Raw genomic sequence first — 19,075 nt, forward strand, 5'->3', positions numbered from 1 at the left:
TAACTTAGCTGGCTGGCTAAACAGTACCTCATTCTTCTCTGGCAACTCCTTCACGTGGGTAGATGTTTTGGCAAAGTTTGATTGTGAGCCGATTTTTTATCACCAATATTACATTTTATTTTGTTTTCCACTTCGTCTGAAGTAGAAATAGAAGTTGGACTGACGATGTTTGAGCTGATGAAAGATGAATTTGTATGTCAGACTGTCTAGAAAGTGATGGCAAAATATCTCTATTCTTGAATGTCACTTTGTGGAACCAAGTCCAAAGCTATGGTGTCCACTCTCGATTCCTGAATGCCTGGAATCAAGAAATTGATTCTTTTTGGGATCGACTCCCAGACCTATATGCTTATAAAGATGGTTCTACATAGAACCATACTTCTATATAGAACCATACTTACCTGGCAGGGGCGACACCATGATCACAATGGTGGTTCACCCAGGCCGAGGCTCGGCCATTGCACTTCGGCTGTGCTGACCCTTGCTAATTCCCCAAATGCGGAGGTTAGGGAACCAGCCTTGTGACTGGAAGGTTTGATCCCCTGAGCTGACAGTATGTGACTGAAGTCACAAGGCTGGTTCCTTAACCTCCGCATTTGAGCAAGACACCTAACTCCCAACTGCTCCCTGGGGCTGCAGATAGGGCTGCTCACCACTCCGGGCAAGTGTGCACTCTGTCATTCTCTGTCAATTTGAATGAACATTTCACCAGGCAAAGAATTCCTAATTCTATACAGAACTCTTCCTTTTACTAAAGAACCCTTGAAGAACCATCTTTTTAAGTGTGTAGTGTGGTAGTATGCAGTTTGGGTGCAGCCCAGTATTAAGCAACACATGGATAAAGTCGCAAACTGTTGATTACCCCATTTCAGACTGACTTGTGTCTCCCGTTTTGCAATAATATACAGTTTCTTGGAACTTGCATAGGGACACAGTGAGACTAGAGGTCAGTTTGGTCACTTACTTGGCAAATCCTGGCATTTGATGAGGCCCAAGAAAGCCAGGAGAACAAAAAGAACCAGCATTTTCTTCAGAGCTGGCATTGTGGAAAAGTCTGGCTGAAGTTTTCTAACAGGACCTGCAGATAAAAGGTCAGCAGAGGATACGAAAGGTTGAAAGAAATCACAAAAATGTTGTGACGGCTTTGTTACTGAAATATTTCTGGCTATGGCTTTTGGTGGAAAGCTTCTTTAATTAGATAGCCATGCAAAGCGTTCACGTATCACATGTCAACCTGGGGAAACGATTATAGCTGAAAAGGTACGATGGACAAAACGGACCATTGTACTGGACAGTGAAATTTTATGCCCAGCCTGCTAAGTTTGCACATCCATTATGGAGACAGCAGCGTTTCACAGTCAGCTGAAACATTTAGCAAGTAAGCTAGGCTAGGCCTTCTAACCTGAGGTCAATTACACAGAAATTCACTGAGTGTAGAAGCCATTTCATAAAGTTTCTGTAAATTATAAAATAAAAGCTTTCTTTCCATAATTTTTGAGACTGATGTTAACAAAACACTAAAAATGTTGTGTGCTCATGATACTGCGCTTGTAAAACTTCCAACTGAAGATTAAGAAAATTAAGTTTAAAAGAATAAAATTAAAAAATGAAAGTTTAAATGAAAATTCATTGAGTGTAGAAGCTATTTCATACAATTTCAAGAAATAATATAATAGCTTACATTTAATCATTTTTTAACAAATATTAACAAAAAAAAGCAGTCCATAACTAAAGCTCCTCTATGAACTTTATTGCAAGATTTAAGATTTAAAAATGAAGACTATTTAAAAATTGAGACAATTTCTGTAAAATCTAAAATAAGAGCTTTCTTTCCATTATTTTTTTGTGACTGATACTAACACAACAAAAAAAATTAATACTAAAAATTGTACAATACAAAATGTTGTGTGCTCGTGATACTGTGCTTGCAAAATTTCCAACTGCAGACTTAAAACTTAAGTTTAAAAGTCAAAATAAAAAATAAAAGTTTAAATGAAAAACTCAGTTTAAAATGAGAAATTCATTGTTTCATAACATTTCTGAGAAATAGAGTAATAGCTTACCTTTCAATACTTTTTGACAAATATTAACAAAACAACATGTCAGTCTATCACTAAAACTTCTCTATGAACATGATTAGCATTAACTTTTTGTGCTCACAAAACTGCGCTTGTGAAATCCAGAACTGAAGATATAAAACATTCTAACAAAAAAATTTTAAATCTAAATTAAAAATGAAAAGAAATTGAGTGCAGAAGCCATTTGATAACATTTCAGTAAAATGACACAATAACTTACCTTCCATTATGTTTTATGACCGATGTTAACAAAACAACAAACAAAACAGCCTAACACTAAAAATCCTCTATGAACATAATTAGCAATTGCGTTGTGCACTTGTGGTAATGTCCTCACAACTGAAGACTATGACTTAGAAATTCAAAGTCTGTATTTTGCAGGATACTACACTAATAAACATTAACCTTAATATGAAATTCTCTAGTATATACGCTTGTGCAAAAGTTTAAACACCCCTGGCATAAAAAATAGGTTTTGTTGATTTTCTAAGTGCAAATTAGGTAGCACGTCCTCGACAGCTGACTTAAATATGGCTTTTATTGCAAATTTAAATACACAATTTGCATTTACAAAAATTTAGATGTTTCATTTTTTTGCTGCATATGTTAAATTCAGCACATAAACAGTACTTGTGCATTAAAATGTGTAGGAGTGTGTTCTCTGCACCCTAGTGTAAAACTTAGAACATGTAATTTGTCCAGGGGCATTGAAGCCTTTGCATACCACTGACTACACAGTCTAATGTAACGTCACCTGATAGAATGTGTAAATGTTAGTCAGCTTATAGTGAAGAAAAAAATTTGAAAATCATAAAACCTAAAGACAAAATGTGTCACGGTCTATTCAAAACTCAAAACAAAAAAAAATGTGGTGCTGTAAAACAAGCTAATTATGGTTCAGAACTCAAATGAGATGCTGAGGAGGCTTCTTGTCCTGAATTGCTCACTAATGCACCAATAGGCTTAAACATGCTACTTTGATTATTAAACACTGTTCACTTACATATTCTCCAGAGAGGACTGTAGGTGCTGACTGCAGGCAGTTCCTCAGCAGTTCCTTCCAGTTTTAAAGTGCCATGTCCAGCATCAAGTTGTCTGAGTCCAGCCTTAAGCCCTGTTCCAGCAGCCTGCCCTGCTGGAGGTGAACTGGAAGAAAAGCTGACCCCTGCGCTCCACTCCACCTTCGGTCCAGAGGGATCTGCCTGCTCCCCAAGGCCCACATAAGTAAGCACTAAGCCATAAAACTCTTTGGGGGCTTGGTCTATATCGCTATCGCTCAGCCCTTCATGGCTTTGTTGAAGTCCATGCTGGATGCTGGGATAGTTCACTCTCACAGACTGGCCATGTACGGCATTTGGCAGACGCTCTTATCCAGAGCGACTTATAAATTGATCATTCTTTACACAGGTAGGTGAAGGTTGTGTTAGGACTCTTGCCCAAGGACTCTTATTGGTGTAATGTAGGGTGCTTACACAGATAGAGGACTGAACCCCAGTCTACAGCGTAGAGGTTACGACTCTGTACAAAACCACTATGAGCACTTGCTTATAGAGCATTGTGGCTACAAAGATAAAGACTTAACTGGCTTAAGTGGCTTTTTTGACCAATAAAGTATAGTAGGCCTGTCCTAACACCGAGTTGAGCAGCTGCTCTTGGTCAGGCTGGATTGAGGACAGTGGATCCTCTGAGACAGGCCACTGATAGAAAGATGCAGAATGTCACAGATAGACACAACTGGAGTTCTGCAAACATGCCACGCAAAACTGGGCTAATGTGCACAGAGTTCAACTGAGAACTGGACACTGCAAGAATAAAAAACAAACAAAATAAAAAACAAAACATTTAAAGAGAACAAAAAATATGAAATATTTTATACGGTACTGATTATAATCAATGTTTTCAACAGTATAAAAGCAGTTTACCCACAGAAAACTGCCTAAAATGATTCTAATATATTCTGGAGAAAACCAGGAAACAAAATAATAATGAGAAAGTGTGAATGGAGCTGCAGAACACTCTTAAACAAAGCTCTCCAGCACACAAAGTAGGTTATAATCAAATAAACATTCAGAATGAATCACATTTAATAATTAATAATAAAATTAATAATGAATAAAAGTCTAGCTTAAATCTGAAGGTGGATAACTTGACAAAAACCAATATAAATAGATAATTAAGAGACCCTTTTTAGTCCCACAACGGGGACATTTCACCTCCGCATTTAACCCATCCATGAAGTGAAACACCACATACACTCTAGTGAGCACACACACACTAGGGGGCAGTGAGCACACTTGCCCAGAGCTTTGGCAGCCCAATCCACGGCACCTGGGGAGTAGTTGGTGGTGAGGTGTCTTGCTCAAAGACACCTCAATCATGTACTGTCAGCTCAGAGGATCGAACCGGCGACCTTCCAGTCACGAGGCTGGTTCCCTAACCTCCAGCCCACGACTGCTCAGTACAGTACTACAGTATTATTATTCATCACTGAACAACTCTTGTTTATATAATACTTGAAATATTGAATTAAACATCTAAAAACACCTGTTGGCAAAAGGTTTAATATATAAATCCATATTGTTTATATTACAGGGTTATTATAAGTAACTAAAGACAGAAATTGGCAGTGAAAAAGTGCTTGTAATAAAATAATAAAAGTAATAAAAATAAAAATGCTGGTTTTCAAAAACAGGAAAGCTAAATTAAAACTACTGTAAAGGTAAAATGAAATAGAATTACAGAGAATAAACTTTAGTTTTGAGTTTTTCTGTGCATGAATGAGAGTATAGTGGTGGATCTCTTCTGTGTGTGGCTGTCTTTAAGGAGTCTCAGTCTACTGTTGACAATTTTATTCTACCCTCATCCCATCTATCACAGAGTTCTATAATACTATAAATACAGTTTTATAATACTATAAAACTGGTTGGTGTAGTGTAGTGGATAACACCTCTGCCTTTTACAAACTAAACTGGGGTTCAATCCCCACCTGGTTAAGCACCCGGCACTATACCAGTAAGAATCCTTGGGCAAGACTCCTAACACTACCTTCACCTACCTGTGTAAAAATGACCAAACTGTAAGTCGCTCTGGATAAGAGCATCTGCCAAATGCCATAAATGTAAAACTGAAACTCAGAGTAAATAAAGACTAAACTAAAACTACTTTCAGAAAATAAAAACAAAACAGAAAACTAGTTATGCACCCTTAAAACTAACTAAACTAACCTGAAATCAAATACCAAAATAAAATCTCATAAAACTGGACTGTTATTATTGTATATAAAAATATTGCACTTAGAGTACAGCAGGTGATGCCAAACTTTTGAACACTGGCCTATATGTATGTAAATAGTAAATATATAAAAAAAAGTGAATAAGCAAACAAACTCAAACTGAAACATCAGCAAGTGATCAGTGTTGATCTACAGTGCATGACTGCTGTATATGTATACACATACACACTAATATGAATGAATTATTTCAGAGACCTAAGCAGAGACACATGCTCTGTTTAACAGAGGCTTAAAATGAATGATTGGAGCTGGACAACAGTTCATTCATTAATTTGATAAAATAGTAGAACATAAGAGTTAGTGTACTTTATGCAAATTATGGTTTATAAATTATGCCACTTCTTTACAGCCAGAAACGCTGGGATAGCTTCTAACACTGAAAACATCACCTGGAGTCATATGCAAAAAAAAAAGAAGATATTTTTGTTGATTTTCTGAGTGAAAATAAGTGAAGGTGCTGAATTTAACATTAAAAAAAAAAGTTTGACAGTTCAAACATTATGGCGCATTTTATATTTAGATTTTTTTCCCCCCATCATGTTCAATTAAGCAGATCAGTAGAAATTGTGTACTAAAAATAAGCAGAAAAAACTTCAATTTGTGTGTTCTCTGTAGAGCTGGGAGGACAGGTCACTCTTACGACCAGTTTAAGTGTTTATTTTGACCAATAAAGTGCAGTAGGCCTGTCCTAACACTGTAAGTCTGTTGCTGTTGGTCAGTCTGACAGTAGATCCTCTAAGAAAGGCCACTGATAGAAAGATGCAGGGGCAAAGTCAACAACAAAAAGGGCAGTATTCAAAAATCTCAACAAATCTGTGAGCCAGCTGTGTTTTTATTTCATTATTACTTAACATTTTGCCATGACCCCAACTGACCATTGTTTATCCAAAATATGCCAAAACTGCAACAGCAAATAGGCACATAATACTTAAATTATTCAAAAATAACTTTAAATAAAAAAATATAGATTTTATACATACAATAGGCTGCATTATCTACTGTTACACCCCCTTAAATGTCCCCAGGAGGAAGGTGTTAAAATTGCCCATTTGCTTGAGCACCACCTCTTCTTTTTGTTTAACTGCTGGCCCATATTGTTGTTTGGGGGAATGGAGTCAGAGCACACATTATGCTGCAGTGCATGCTGGGCACTGTAGAGCAGCTCATGGTGAAACGAGCTAAAATTAATGGAAAATTTAAGTAATTTTGTGGACTGTGCCATGGGCCTGACCGCAGGTCTTGTGTTTGACACATGAGCTGTAGAGGGTGGGTTAACTTTTTTTAACTTAGAAAATCAACAAAACGTAATTTAAACTTTTGCAAATGATTGCACACACTATACGAAAGTCAGATACTTTTTAAAAATATGATTTAATTTCCAGTTAAAACCACTAATGCGTACTTCGTTTTTGGGATTTTTTGGTATGCAACCAACTTCTAAGGCCCAATCCCTCTTGGCCCAAAGGCCCAAATTTCTCTTTTTACCTCTACCCCTTGTTTTTGAGTGTCACCCTAACCCCTTGGAACTGAGTTACAAAGAGTATGGGTTGAAATATTTTCTCTGAAATGGGACCCTCAAATAAAAAGAGCATCACTTCATTAACAGCTTCTAGCGCTGCTCTGTAGGCGACCCTACCCGTCTGCAGTGTCAGCAGAGGAGGGTAAAGTTCAGCTGCTCACAGCTGGGCTTTAGTTACATTTAGGGCATCATGTGCCTTCAAAGATGGGGGTAATTATTTATTGTCACCCACCCCTAATTCTTCAGTGATATGAAGCTGAAGTCAGATATTCACCAGCTTCTTCGAATTTCCCCGTTCCACCTTAAAGGGAGCAGCAGTTACATTCCGCCACTTCAGGCGTCAGCACTGCTGGACTATTTAAGGTGGAACAGGAAAGTTAGCTAGCTAGCTACCAAGATATTAGCATGCTCTTAGTGATTTTTTTATGCTCGTTATGAAGAAAACGACTAACGCAAGATAATACAATGGTTAACGTAATTATTTAATAGAGGAAACACTTTCATGGGTTTCTTTTGTCTCTTGCTCAGCCGTCTTGCCGTTTTTTCTATTTTCTCATAACTCTGTTTGGAGTCTCTGAAAAATCTCCGTTTGGAGAGTCATGTAGCCCCAACACTTCGCCCTACCCCTCTATCTCAACACAAGTTGGGACACTCTACCCCTAGACATGAACGTGCAAAACAGAGCTCTAAGGGCTCAGTGGTAGGAATGAGGGGTGAAATTGGATTGGGCCTGAACTTTGGAGGCATGTCTGCAGATTCTTTGAATATGAGCCTCCTGAAAAGAATGGAAGCTGTAATAAAGATAAAGAGTGACAACTAAAAACTGAAAAATGTTATTATATTTAGTTGTTGAAGCTTCTGTCATTTTCTGTTACGTTTTTTTTCTGACCCTGAAAAATGAATAACTAGTACTTAACGGCCATGTTGACCGGAAATAAAAAAGAAATGAAGGGAAGTCTCTGGGTTTTGATGCTGTAGATAAGCATAGCATGGTTGATAAGTGGGTGACACTGTGTGAAAGCATGCATTGGGGGAAGGAGGAGGGGGGCCGTCACTGATCCTGCTTTCATTTCAGCTGATTATGCCTTCTCTCATTTGCTCACATGCTACCCTTAATCCAGCGCACATCCAAGACCATCTGGCGTGCTTCAGTCGGGAAGTCCCCACATTTTTTTTCTTTTTTTTCCCCTGGCAGAACGAACACTGGAAGCACTAGAATGCTGACGTTGTCTTTCCCCCCTCGTTTATCCCGTAAAAATGTCTTATTTACTATTCAAGACTCATTAAAACGTTACAATATACATCTGGATCTGACACAATACGTCCTTGTTTCGGATGCAGCGTAGACTCCATAAACATGCCGAACAGATGAAAACAGACGAGGTGGCTTTGCTTTTATATGCCGTCATAGCGTTCTGCAAGCAGATTTATTACAAAAAGGTTGTGAGTAAGCCATTGTCACTCAGACAAGGAAAAAAAAAAAAAAAGAAAGAACCATACAGTACACAGACATGAATGCACTTATGAATATCTACTAATAAGAACCCTGGAAGGTTCCTGTCAAGGTTAAATGGCACACAAACAATGCTAGGAGTTGGTGAAGTCGTCGGCGAACGCGGCAGGTGGGTATGACGGACTGTTCGAAGGCCATGACCAAGGTTCTCTGTAGTGTTTAAGACGGGCAGTTGCTATGGTTACGACTGAAGGTATTGTATTGCCCTTTAAAATGCGTTATCAGCAGCACATCATTGCACTTTAAATAGATGAATAAATAGTTGTGGTGCCCTGGCGTGAATACAGTGGCATACCAATTCGCTCACAAGCATGTCAGCTTGAGGAGATTACAGTACATTCAGCTTCTCTATCAGCTCAAACGATGTGGAAAACTGTTAGTTTGCTTCACGACGTAGTCTTGCTTTCCCACTGGTGCTAACCTCTCTGGGTGTAGCAGCGATAAAATAAAATAATAATCTGACACGACATTATTCACAAAAACATAAAAATACAGGACAAATACACAAAACCATCACATTCCACTCACTCCTTATTCTCCACGGTTCTGCCACAGAATAATTTACATCTTGCTACACTCTTTTTTTGTTTTTAAATAATGGTAGTTTTGCAGTCTGTAGTGTCTACGGGTGTCCAGTCTCTGTCCAGTGTGTGCCAGCACAGTGCTATGGGGTTCTACACTGGTCCTGTCTGCTACCGAAGCCAGACTACTGACTATCTCTTTGTGGTCTTGGCCAGTTTGCTGGTGGGCGTGCTCCTCCTCTGTGGGGTGGGGATTTTGGAAGGTTTGCCCCCGCGCTGGCGGGAGGCCGATCGGGGCGTGGGCCTCCCTGAGTCTGTCACCGTCTCTGACATGTCTGAGCAGACAGACTGGATGTCGGAGATGTCGAAGTCTGAGGCGTCGCTTCCTCTGCGGCTGCTCCCACGGCTGCCCGCTTTGCTGCCCGGCCTGCTGGGATTCTTACTGGGGCCTGAGGGGAGATGTGTTCAGAACAATTTAGTACAGCTCATCATTCATATGTTGAACATTGAAATATTGTACAAGAATAAGGAAAGGTCAAGAAATGTGTTTCACTTCAAATGAAAATAAGTAAATTAAATATATCTTATTATTCTTTTAATATTAATGATCTCTTAATTAATCTAAAAACACTACAAGGAAAACTGTCACAGCATGTAGCATAAAATGCTATGCCCAGTCCTGCCCAATCTGGCAACCCTGACCAGGCTGCTAAGATTGCTTGAACATGTCAGTGATGAGCAGCACAGGAGAGCAGTGGAAATGGCGTATTAAGACTAGTACATCTAAAATATCGCTGCTGTTGGAACAAAATCTCCAAAATAGTAACTTTACAGAAGAAGGAATACACATACTTTATTTCTAATGTGAGTCAATGGAACCAGACATTTTACCAAGGTATTTTGGCCCATTTCTCTCGGTCCATTCATCATGAAGTTTACCCACAATATAAAGGAAAACAGGTCATTTAAATTATGTCAAAAACTGAATAATAACAAAAATGAAGATACAAGGAGCAGCGAAATACACCGATCAGTCAAAACATTATGACCACCTCCTTGTTTCTACACTCATTGTCAGCTCCACTTACTACACTCACTGGACACTTTATTAGGTACACCTTGTTAGTAAAAGGTTGGACCCCCTTTTGTCTTCAGAACTGCTTTAATTCTTCATGGCAGACTTTCAACAAAGGTGTTGGAAACATTCCTCAGATATTTTGTTTGGTTATTTGAGTTCCTGTTGCCTTTCTGCCATCTCGAACCAGTCTGCCTCTACATGCCTAAATGCATTGAGTTGCGGCCATGTGATATTTGTGTTAACAAGCAATTGAACAGTTTGTACCTAATAAAGTGGCCAGTAAGTGTATATAGGTGCACTTTGTAGTTCTACAGTTACAGACTCTGATACTTTGTTAGCCCCTTTTCATCCTGTTCTTCAGTGGTCAGGACCCCCAAAAAGCAGGTGGTGGATCATTCTCAGCACTGCAGTGACACTGACGTGGTGGTGGTGGTGTGTTAGTGTGTGTTGTGCTGGTACGAGTGGATCAGACACAGCAGTGCTGTGTAGAGTTTAGCTTGATAAACAAAGCTGTTTCCTGTTAAACCGGTGAAAACTGATGCACTGAAGTGTATCCTTCTATAAAATGGGTAAAAGTCCCAGCTGTTTGAACGGCTTTTCAGTTTTCTAATATTTTAATTCTTAAATGTGCCTAATTTTATTTTTTATTCACTGCAGCTTTAGAAAACACCAAGTGCATTTACATGCACTCAATACGATCATTATCAGATTTCTGCAGATATCTGATTATTCAAATGGTCATGTAAACACACTCCGATCTAGAAATCTGATTAAGAATTCTGATAAAGAGGCTGGATTGTAGCTCAGCGATCAGATTTCTCAGTGCATGTGACTTTTACTCTGATTTCTTTCGGATCTCCCAGTTTGCGCATGTGTGAATACAGACCGGAAATAAACAAGCAGTGTGACCACCAAATACATGCTTGACGAAAGTGGTGTGATGTTTTTTTAAAAAGCCATGGCATGAAGTTTGAGTTTACATTACGTTTGCATCACGTCTTCTTCTGTGAGTTTATTGGCTGGTTGAAAAGAAGAAATCTGGTTACTGTCTGACTCATGTAGACCTGGAGTTTCCCCATTACCTGATTATTCAAGTGCATATAAACTAAAATAAATATGTTGTTTGGATTATTGACAAAATCTGATTTTCTGCAGTTATCGGACTATTAAGTGCATGTAAACGCACTCAGTGTTCTATTACAACAGTTAACAGACGCTCTTGTCGGTTTTGTGACGGGGAGAGAGAAACCTTTTTCACCACTATGGATGCACTTTCTTGTGAAGAACAGAGGAAGATAACTCACCAATGGCCTGGCCTTTGGCCTTCAAAACAGCAGCATTGATCAGGGTGCCCTCCTCTCCAGACTGGAAGCCTTTCCCTGACAAATAGCCAGGCAGACGGAGCTTGCTACCCTGGATGGGTGTACTCTGTCAAAAGCAAAAGAATTATTAGAGCTAAACCAGAACTGATCACAGGGAAGTAAGTTAACCCTCTATTGCATGAATTATTACTTAAAAATGATAGAAATGTGTTTTATTATTTAAAATTGTTTAAATAAAGTAAATTTTAGATTTATTTATTTTTTTTTGTAAGTGGGGTATTTGTTGAATTGTTTCCAATTGTACCACAGCACCATAAAACCTTAAAATAAATAAATAAATAAAAATTCTAATCTAAACAGCCTTTTATTGAAAACAAGACCAAATAAATTCAACTTATATTTAGTGAAATGTATAACACAATATTTACAAATATTGGAAAGAAATACAATTTCACTTGGTATTTGTAATGTATGATAATAACAACATCATTATAAGCATTCCTGGTCATGTGCCGTCATTAAATATTTGTCCTTTCAAAATAAAAGAACCTTTTCCCACAATTAAATAAGAAAACATACATTTAATATTGTTGCTTTTTAGTAAAATTGAGATGAAGTAATTGTTGCCATATGGCAGCACCATGCAGTAGAGGGTAAAAAGGACTCTCACTGAGGCAGTTAGTTGGATTTAAAGGGTAGCTGTGTGGACTGTAACGTACTGCTGATGATGTGAAAAGATAAATATACCCTGCAGACACCAGTTGGTTAGTCACATTACACCAATTCTCAGACCACTTCAGTGATGTACTTCAATAAGAGATTCAATCTTCTAATAACAAAATAACATGCAGTGATAACTGAACCATCACATGGCCACAGGGTATTAAAACTGATAAGCAGCATTGTCACTAGATGGTATGTGGGAATATCTGGAGATGGAGAAGACCTTAAATTTATTATACAGAAAACAGCATAATTTAGGAGAATAAACTCAAGAACATGACAGAATGGACAGGCATGTCAAAGAGGTTACAAAACAAACGGTTTCATTTGCAGTTAGTAGTTTAAAGTAAGACTGAACGCCCCGACTGAAAGCAGGTTAAAACCGTGTCCCAAACCAGTTTCTCCTTTTTAGATTACAGTAGATGTTAATAGGAAAGTTTGAATGTTTTCAAGCAAAACAGTTGAATTACAGCTTCTTTTCTTGTTAATCAGAACCCTGCACTGCAAAAAATCTTATCTTAGCAAGTGAAAACATCTTAAATGTAGTCAAAAATATCTACATTTCTTACTATGAGACTGCTTTAAGAATATTCTGATATTATTAAACTCATTTGTAGACATTTTTCTCTTGTTTTAGGACATTTTGTCTTATAAAAGTGTCTTATTTCATTGGCAGACCATTTGTACTCGTTTTAAGCTTAATTTCCTAAAATAAGCAAAATAATCATTATTTTTCAAAAGAAGGAAAATAAATTGACACTTTCACCAGATAAAACTGCTTAAAAGAAGTAAAACTGTCAAAATATAAATTGAATAATCTTACAATATCCTTTCAATGATATTTTTCAATTATTAGATATGTTGACTAGATTTAAGCTGTTTTCACCTGTTAAGATATTATTTTTTGCAGTGTGCAACTGGCAATCATCATGCATTACAGCAAGCCCAAGACCGAGCCTGGACTTTTCCACAGTGTTAACTTCAGGTAGACAGCAGGAAACTGACAGTGAGTTAGAGACGGTGGTTAGATCAGCGCTGTAACACCAGATTGCGTCACTCCTCCTAATTCACTATACCTCGTTGGATGACCCTTGGCTTTCAAAGGAGTCAGAAGACTTTAGAGGAGTGGCTGACTTGCTGTTTGTCAGCCAGGGTTTATCATAATTTCGCGTTAAATGGGGCGTCTGTGAGGAACAATGGGGTGAAACATAAATACAAAAGGGGTTTAAATGGAAGGGGTTCACCATTTTACTGAAGTTTAATTTACATTGCCACGGTTGGGACAAAACTTGCAAAGCTGTGTGCGCACCACATGTTTTGTTGATTTTCTAAGTGAAAATAAGTTAAATCCTTGTTAGAGAACACAATTGTGACCATTTGTATATATGCATACATACGGGTCTGTGCCACATTTTTACGCTATGCCACATTTTACATTTTACATTTTATTTTTTCAATACACCAAAGCCATATTTAATTGTGTCTCTGAAGAGGATGTGTTAACTTATTTACACTACGCAAGTCAGCAAAACGTAATCTGACCGAGGGTGCTCAAACTTAAGTATATAACTGTAACAGGTTTAACAGCGACGATGTATCAATGATTAATTTAAGAAATACACCTGGAATAATCTACCAACAATTTCAGACTGTTAGACATGACGTGCAAAATTGAGCATGTCTAAAATTTTGAAAAAATGTGGTGAACCCATCCTTTGCAGAAATGACAAAAATTGACAACATGGAAACTCAACAAATGATATGATATGAAAACTACTAAGAATGGGCTACTAAATGTCTTTGCGTGGGTAAACATAAACATACCTAAACAACAGTAAGAGCTCCATCTACTTTCAGCTTGATTAGATCACAAGTGTCAAAAGTCTTCCTACCTTGGATGCACCAGGAGCCGCTGGGTTAGGCTGTGCAGGACAGCTGTGGCTGGAGTTTGACCTGTTCGGTGAGGCACCCCTCGACGAAGGCCGTGACCTTCGGCCTCGGTAGCGAAAGCTGGCCATCACCTGAGTGGTGCCTTCTGGAAGGATGAACTTCTCTCGCAGTTCCACGTTGGTTCTGCCTTTAGCTGAGGAGAGTGCACATACAGTGATGAGTCGAGTGCTAACAGGAGTGCACAGACAGGACTGGGGGGTAGTGGGGGGTTGTGACTGTATGGCGAAGGTGATTTGAGAAAAATGAGATCCGTTTTATAAACGGGTCAAATGAACTCTACTGAAACCTGGAGTGGAGGTTCTGTGAAATGAGTGCGACATCATGATTGTTGGTCAGTGATTCTGTATGAAATGAGCAGGAGGCATGCAGTTTCACATCACTGAGGTATAATGGCCACATTTTGCAAAACCCCTCAAAGAAAACACAGATTTCTCATAGCTGTATATTATATATATATGAAGCTTATACAAAACATACAAGTGACATTTACTTTGTATGTTTCTGTTTTACAATGCATTCTTTGGTAATGCTGATCTCTTAAGTATTACTGGAGTAGTCTGTTAGCATGTGAGCCTAAACCTTTATACATAACTTACATATACATACAATTAATTATATCTAATGCTTAATTAGACCGATCAGGCATAACATTCTGATCACCTCCTTGTTTCTGCGCTCATTGTCCAATTTATCAGCTCCACTTACTCTATAGGTGCACTTTGTAGTTCTACAGTTACAGACTGTAGTCCAGCTGTTTCTCTGATACTTTGTTAGCCCCTTTTACCCTGTTGATTTTGATAAAATGGACAATGAGCGCAGAAACAAGGAGGTGGTCATAATGTTATGTCTGATCGGTGTATACTTCATCTACATGCAGTGAGATCCTGCTGGTGTGGGTTTCCTCTCTTTCAGTGAAGTGCACAAAAGTGACTAAGTGGCAATAGATAATGACCTGCAGATGGCCTGTTTGTCATTCAAATGACTAACTACTAAGCTTATTTATCAGAATGAAAATTCTAATAAATCTTTTAACTGTCTAATCAAGACAGCCCTAACTTATATACAATAATAAAGCATTCCTGTACAGCAGTGGTCACCAACCCTAGTTCTGGAGATCTAGTTCTAACCACAGTCTGCCATACCTGCCTCCCACTAATTAACTTGTTCAAACGTTCCTGATTGGCCGGATCAGGTGAATTAAAATTAAATGGGGTGGGGGGGGGGGTGGTCTGGGACTAAAATTTACAGGAAAGTACATCTCAGAGAGGGTTGGTGACCACTGTCATACAGGTTATTGAACAAAATCTGCAAACTGCTTGTGACATGGTTGTATACAAAAGTTAGGGCACCCTTGGTCAAATTAATTAGATTAAAAATGTAAAAATTGCAATTTTTGCTCAAAACAACTGCAGAAACAACATATTTACAGTATGCAAAAGTTTGAGGACCCCTGGTTTTACTGGTTTCCTAAGTGACAAGTTAACACATCCCATAATTAAGAAAACATACTTAAATATGACATTTCTCTGCAGATTATGATGCACAGTTTCTATTTATTTCTGCTGAGTTTAGCATAATGACAAAAATATGTGTAAAATGTGTGATAAATTTTGCACGAACCACATTTTTAACATGTTTTTCTCTAAATATATTTTTTTAATTCAGCAAATAAACAGTGACTGTGCTTTAAAATGTGCAGAATTGTGTCTCTATAGAGGGTGTTCACTTATTTTCACTTAGAACATCAACACTAGTAGTGCCGAAACTTTTGCATACAAAAGGAATATGCCTCAATTATTTCAATTAACTAGTTATTATAGAGGTTGTTGGGCATTCTGAAATAAACACTACAGAGTTCCAACTGTAATAGATCAAGACGGCCAAACCAAACATTCCTAAAGATCTAACTAAAGTGAAAATGATTGTCAAATATGCTGCAACGCAAAGAGCTGAAAACAGAATGAGAGACAGCAGAGCCTGAGCGGAAAAGCAGTTGAAAACGTGATGCAACAAACAGCTGCATGCAAGAGAAATCTCAGAGAGTAGCGTGAGGTTAATGTTAATGAGAATACCATCACTGCAGCGGGAACACACACATACACACACACACACACACACACACACACACACACACGCACACACGCACACACACGCACACACACGCACACACACACACACACACACACACACACACACAGGGATGCACACATACCACTGGGATGGAGCAAGGAGAGAAAGTGTGAGAGTTGCCAACCTATAGGAGACTGAGTAATTGACGAGTTTGATTCCGAGCGCAACATTTTACTCCCATGGTGATGAACTAGAAGAAATAATAGTCGGGTTCATAACACGGAGAGAACAGCAGGTACATTCAGCAGAAGAACAGTAGAAGGAGAGACAGCAGAATACAGAGAGAAAAAGCTTAGTAGGAACATGGCAGCAAGCTTCCAGAACATCGTACACAGCCAATCAGAAGGCAGAAGGCTCAACCGTGATATAATAGGGCAGGGCGGGGCACAACATGTTTTAGTTTTTGCTTAATAGTTTAAAAAGTATTTGGGCGAGGTTCATCATTTATTTATACAGGAAACTTCTCTGCTACAAATCAACATGATAACCTTGTTTCCAGCACCTGTTGTTTATGAACTAGTCAGAAAGCAGTGTGAGGGCAAATGTTACAAAAACCCCACAGGTGGGGTCTGTTTCAAAGGAGTAACAATGGCTAAAATGTCTCGAAAAATGATGCAAACACAATTAATTCAATGCACTTCTATGTAGGTTGAGATGGGCTTTCCTACCTTAATACATAAATATACATTCATCAGAATAAATGATTAGTGAAAAGAGGCTGTCAAATGTGGCAAAGCAGAATAACAAATTTCAGCAAGATAAAATGTACTCTATTTCCATGATTACTAAGTTTGGCAAATCTGCGGTGGGGGATATTTAGTTCTTTTGTTGCTCAATTTGGGGGTCTTTAACTATAACGGTGTGTTAAACACGTGGTAAAAAAGGTACACTGTCAAGTGAAATGCTCCTAAATCCAGTTGATCTATCTAATATTTCCCATTTTAAATGGTTGTGCAGTTATTATGAAATTATCTTGATTATTTCCAGACATTTTTTACTTGTTTTAGCTCATTTTATCAAGTCAAATTATCTCACTATTCTGGCCGGTAATTTTGCTGGTTTCAAGCTCATTTCTTACAACAAGCGCAATCATCTGCAAATAAAGTGAGATGATTTTACTTAATAAAATCACTTAAAACAAGTGAAAAATGTCTAGAAATAAAGTAAATGTTCTTAAATTAAACTTACAACAATCTCAGCAGGAATTATTGGTCCCACTTTATATTAAGTGTCTTCTCTCACATCAATGACTGTAACTCACTTTTTCATGGCCTTCCAGTTAAACTAATCAAGCGTCTTCAGTACATCCAAAACTCTGCAGCCAGGGTTCTGACCTCCACCATGCGCTCAGCTCATATCACTCCTATTCTTCAACAGCTGCATTGGCTTCTTATTAGTTCTAGGATTCAGTACAAATCCTTCTTCTTACCTTTAAGGCTTTACATGGTCTGGCTCCAACATACCTCTCTGATCTCAGTTCTTTATATTGTCCTTCTGGTGCTCTCCGATCTTCTAATGCTGGACTCCTCACAGATCCCTCAATTAGACTTTCTACTATGGGTGGCAGATCTTTCAGTGCTGCTGCCCCCAAACTCTGGAATTCTCTACTTTCCACTCTTCATAATTGCTCCTTTCTCGGCTAAAAACTTTCCTTTTTTCTTCTCTGTAGTCTTTAGAATTTTTTTTTAAACTATGTAAATTGCTCTTGGGTTTGTGAAAGGCTATATATATTATAATTATTATTACCTCTAAACAGTGCTATGTGACAGCCACTAAGAGGGAGATTAAAATAATATTCGAGCGAATTCTGTGATTTGTGCACAAAACTAAAATCTAAAACAGTTATGAGGAAAAAGTCCCTTTTAAAATGATGAGCCTGGACAAAACATCTGTCAAAATCCACAGATGTTGTTCCTGAGGGATACAAAAAGATGACCAAAACCATCTTCTACTGGAAACTGATTACCTACATAAGACATCCATACTACATTTTACCCTGTGGATGTTTGTGCCCCGCTCTCCTCAACATTTGAAAATCCTTTAGATGAACAACTTATTTTATTTCTTAATATTCACTGTTTTTTCAAAAGATAATTAAGTGGTTAAAAAAAAATTACACTTAGATTAAGAATATCAAAGTATATTAAAGCTAAAAAAATACTCATTTAATACCACACACTGCAAAAAATAATATCTTAGCAGGTGAAAAAGTGTAAATCTAGTGAATATAATATTTTTCCTTATGAGACCATTGAAAGGATATTATTCAACTTATATTGTGGCATTTTTGTATTTCTTTTAAGCAGTTTTATCTGGTGAAAGTGTTTGATTCCTTTGGCAGATTATTTTATTTGTTTTGAAAAATAATGAAGATCCATTTTTCTTATTTTAGGAAATCATATTTAAAACAATTATAATGACCTGCTGATGAAATAAGACACTTTCATAATACAAAATGACCCAAAACATGTGAAAACATCCACAAATCAGTTAAATAATCTGATAATATTAGACATATTGGCTATATTGAAGATGTTTTCACTTGCTAAGAAAACATTTTTTGCAGTGCACTTTTAATAAAAATACATTTTGTCAATTGTTTTCCTTTCACTATCAGTTGAAAGTGTGGCTTTAAGCAAAACAAAATGATTACCTCTACACGGGTCATTCTTGACCAAGAACTCATCCAGGGCCATCCAGCCTCCTCCCACTCGCACCATGACAGTACTGCGCAAGATCCGCACCAGCCTGAGCTGCTGGGAGTCTCCGAACTGGTCAAGGAGCAAAGAAGAGTGAGTCAGCGCTGAGTCACTGAAGTACAGCCACACCGAGAAAGCCCCACAGCAGAGTAACCGCGCAAACCAGACACTGCAGTGACCTTTACTGACCACATCTAGAGCTTATCAAATCATGGAAGCATGATGTGTGATGACTCTGTGACCGTATGAA

At 38.0% G+C, this 19,075-nt stretch overlaps 2 protein-coding genes and 1 pseudogene across 7 annotated transcripts in view; 1 reads left to right on the forward strand and 2 right to left on the reverse strand.

The window, feature by feature from the left end:
• Nucleotides 1-1,043, reverse strand: part of zmp:0000000760 (collagen alpha-1(XXII) chain) — a 36,698-nt gene extending 35,655 nt beyond the window's left edge. The window contains exon 1 of the mRNA XM_037538257.1: nt 965-1,043. Coding sequence (XP_037394154.1) covers nt 965-1,043 — 79 coding nt within the window. The remainder of the gene's footprint in view (nt 1-964) is intronic.
• Nucleotides 394-546, forward strand: LOC119263525 (annotated as a pseudogene).
• Nucleotides 1,044-8,277: 7,234 nt separating the features above from the next.
• The window catches only part of dst (dystonin), a 273,589-nt gene continuing 262,791 nt past the window's right edge, over nt 8,278-19,075 (reverse strand). For 5 of the 6 annotated variants that reach the window (XM_037538377.1, XM_037538378.1, XM_017694130.1 and 2 more), the window contains 6 exons: nt 18,780-18,897; nt 16,209-16,316; nt 13,939-14,129; nt 13,123-13,230; nt 11,306-11,429; nt 8,278-9,372 (listed from right to left, as the gene is read on the reverse strand). In XM_037538377.1, coding sequence (XP_037394274.1) covers nt 9,116-9,372; nt 11,306-11,429; nt 13,123-13,230; nt 13,939-14,129; nt 16,209-16,316; nt 18,780-18,897 — 906 coding nt within the window. In that variant the 3' untranslated portion in view covers nt 8,278-9,115. The remainder of the gene's footprint in view (nt 9,373-11,305; nt 11,430-13,122; nt 13,231-13,938; nt 14,130-16,208; nt 16,317-18,779; nt 18,898-19,075) is intronic. The other variant, XM_037538379.1, reaches the window with a different exon arrangement.

This window comes from Pygocentrus nattereri, chromosome 5 (genome assembly GCF_015220715.1).
Source record: "Pygocentrus nattereri isolate fPygNat1 chromosome 5, fPygNat1.pri, whole genome shotgun sequence".
NCBI classification, from domain to species: domain Eukaryota; kingdom Metazoa; phylum Chordata; class Actinopteri; order Characiformes; family Serrasalmidae; genus Pygocentrus; species Pygocentrus nattereri.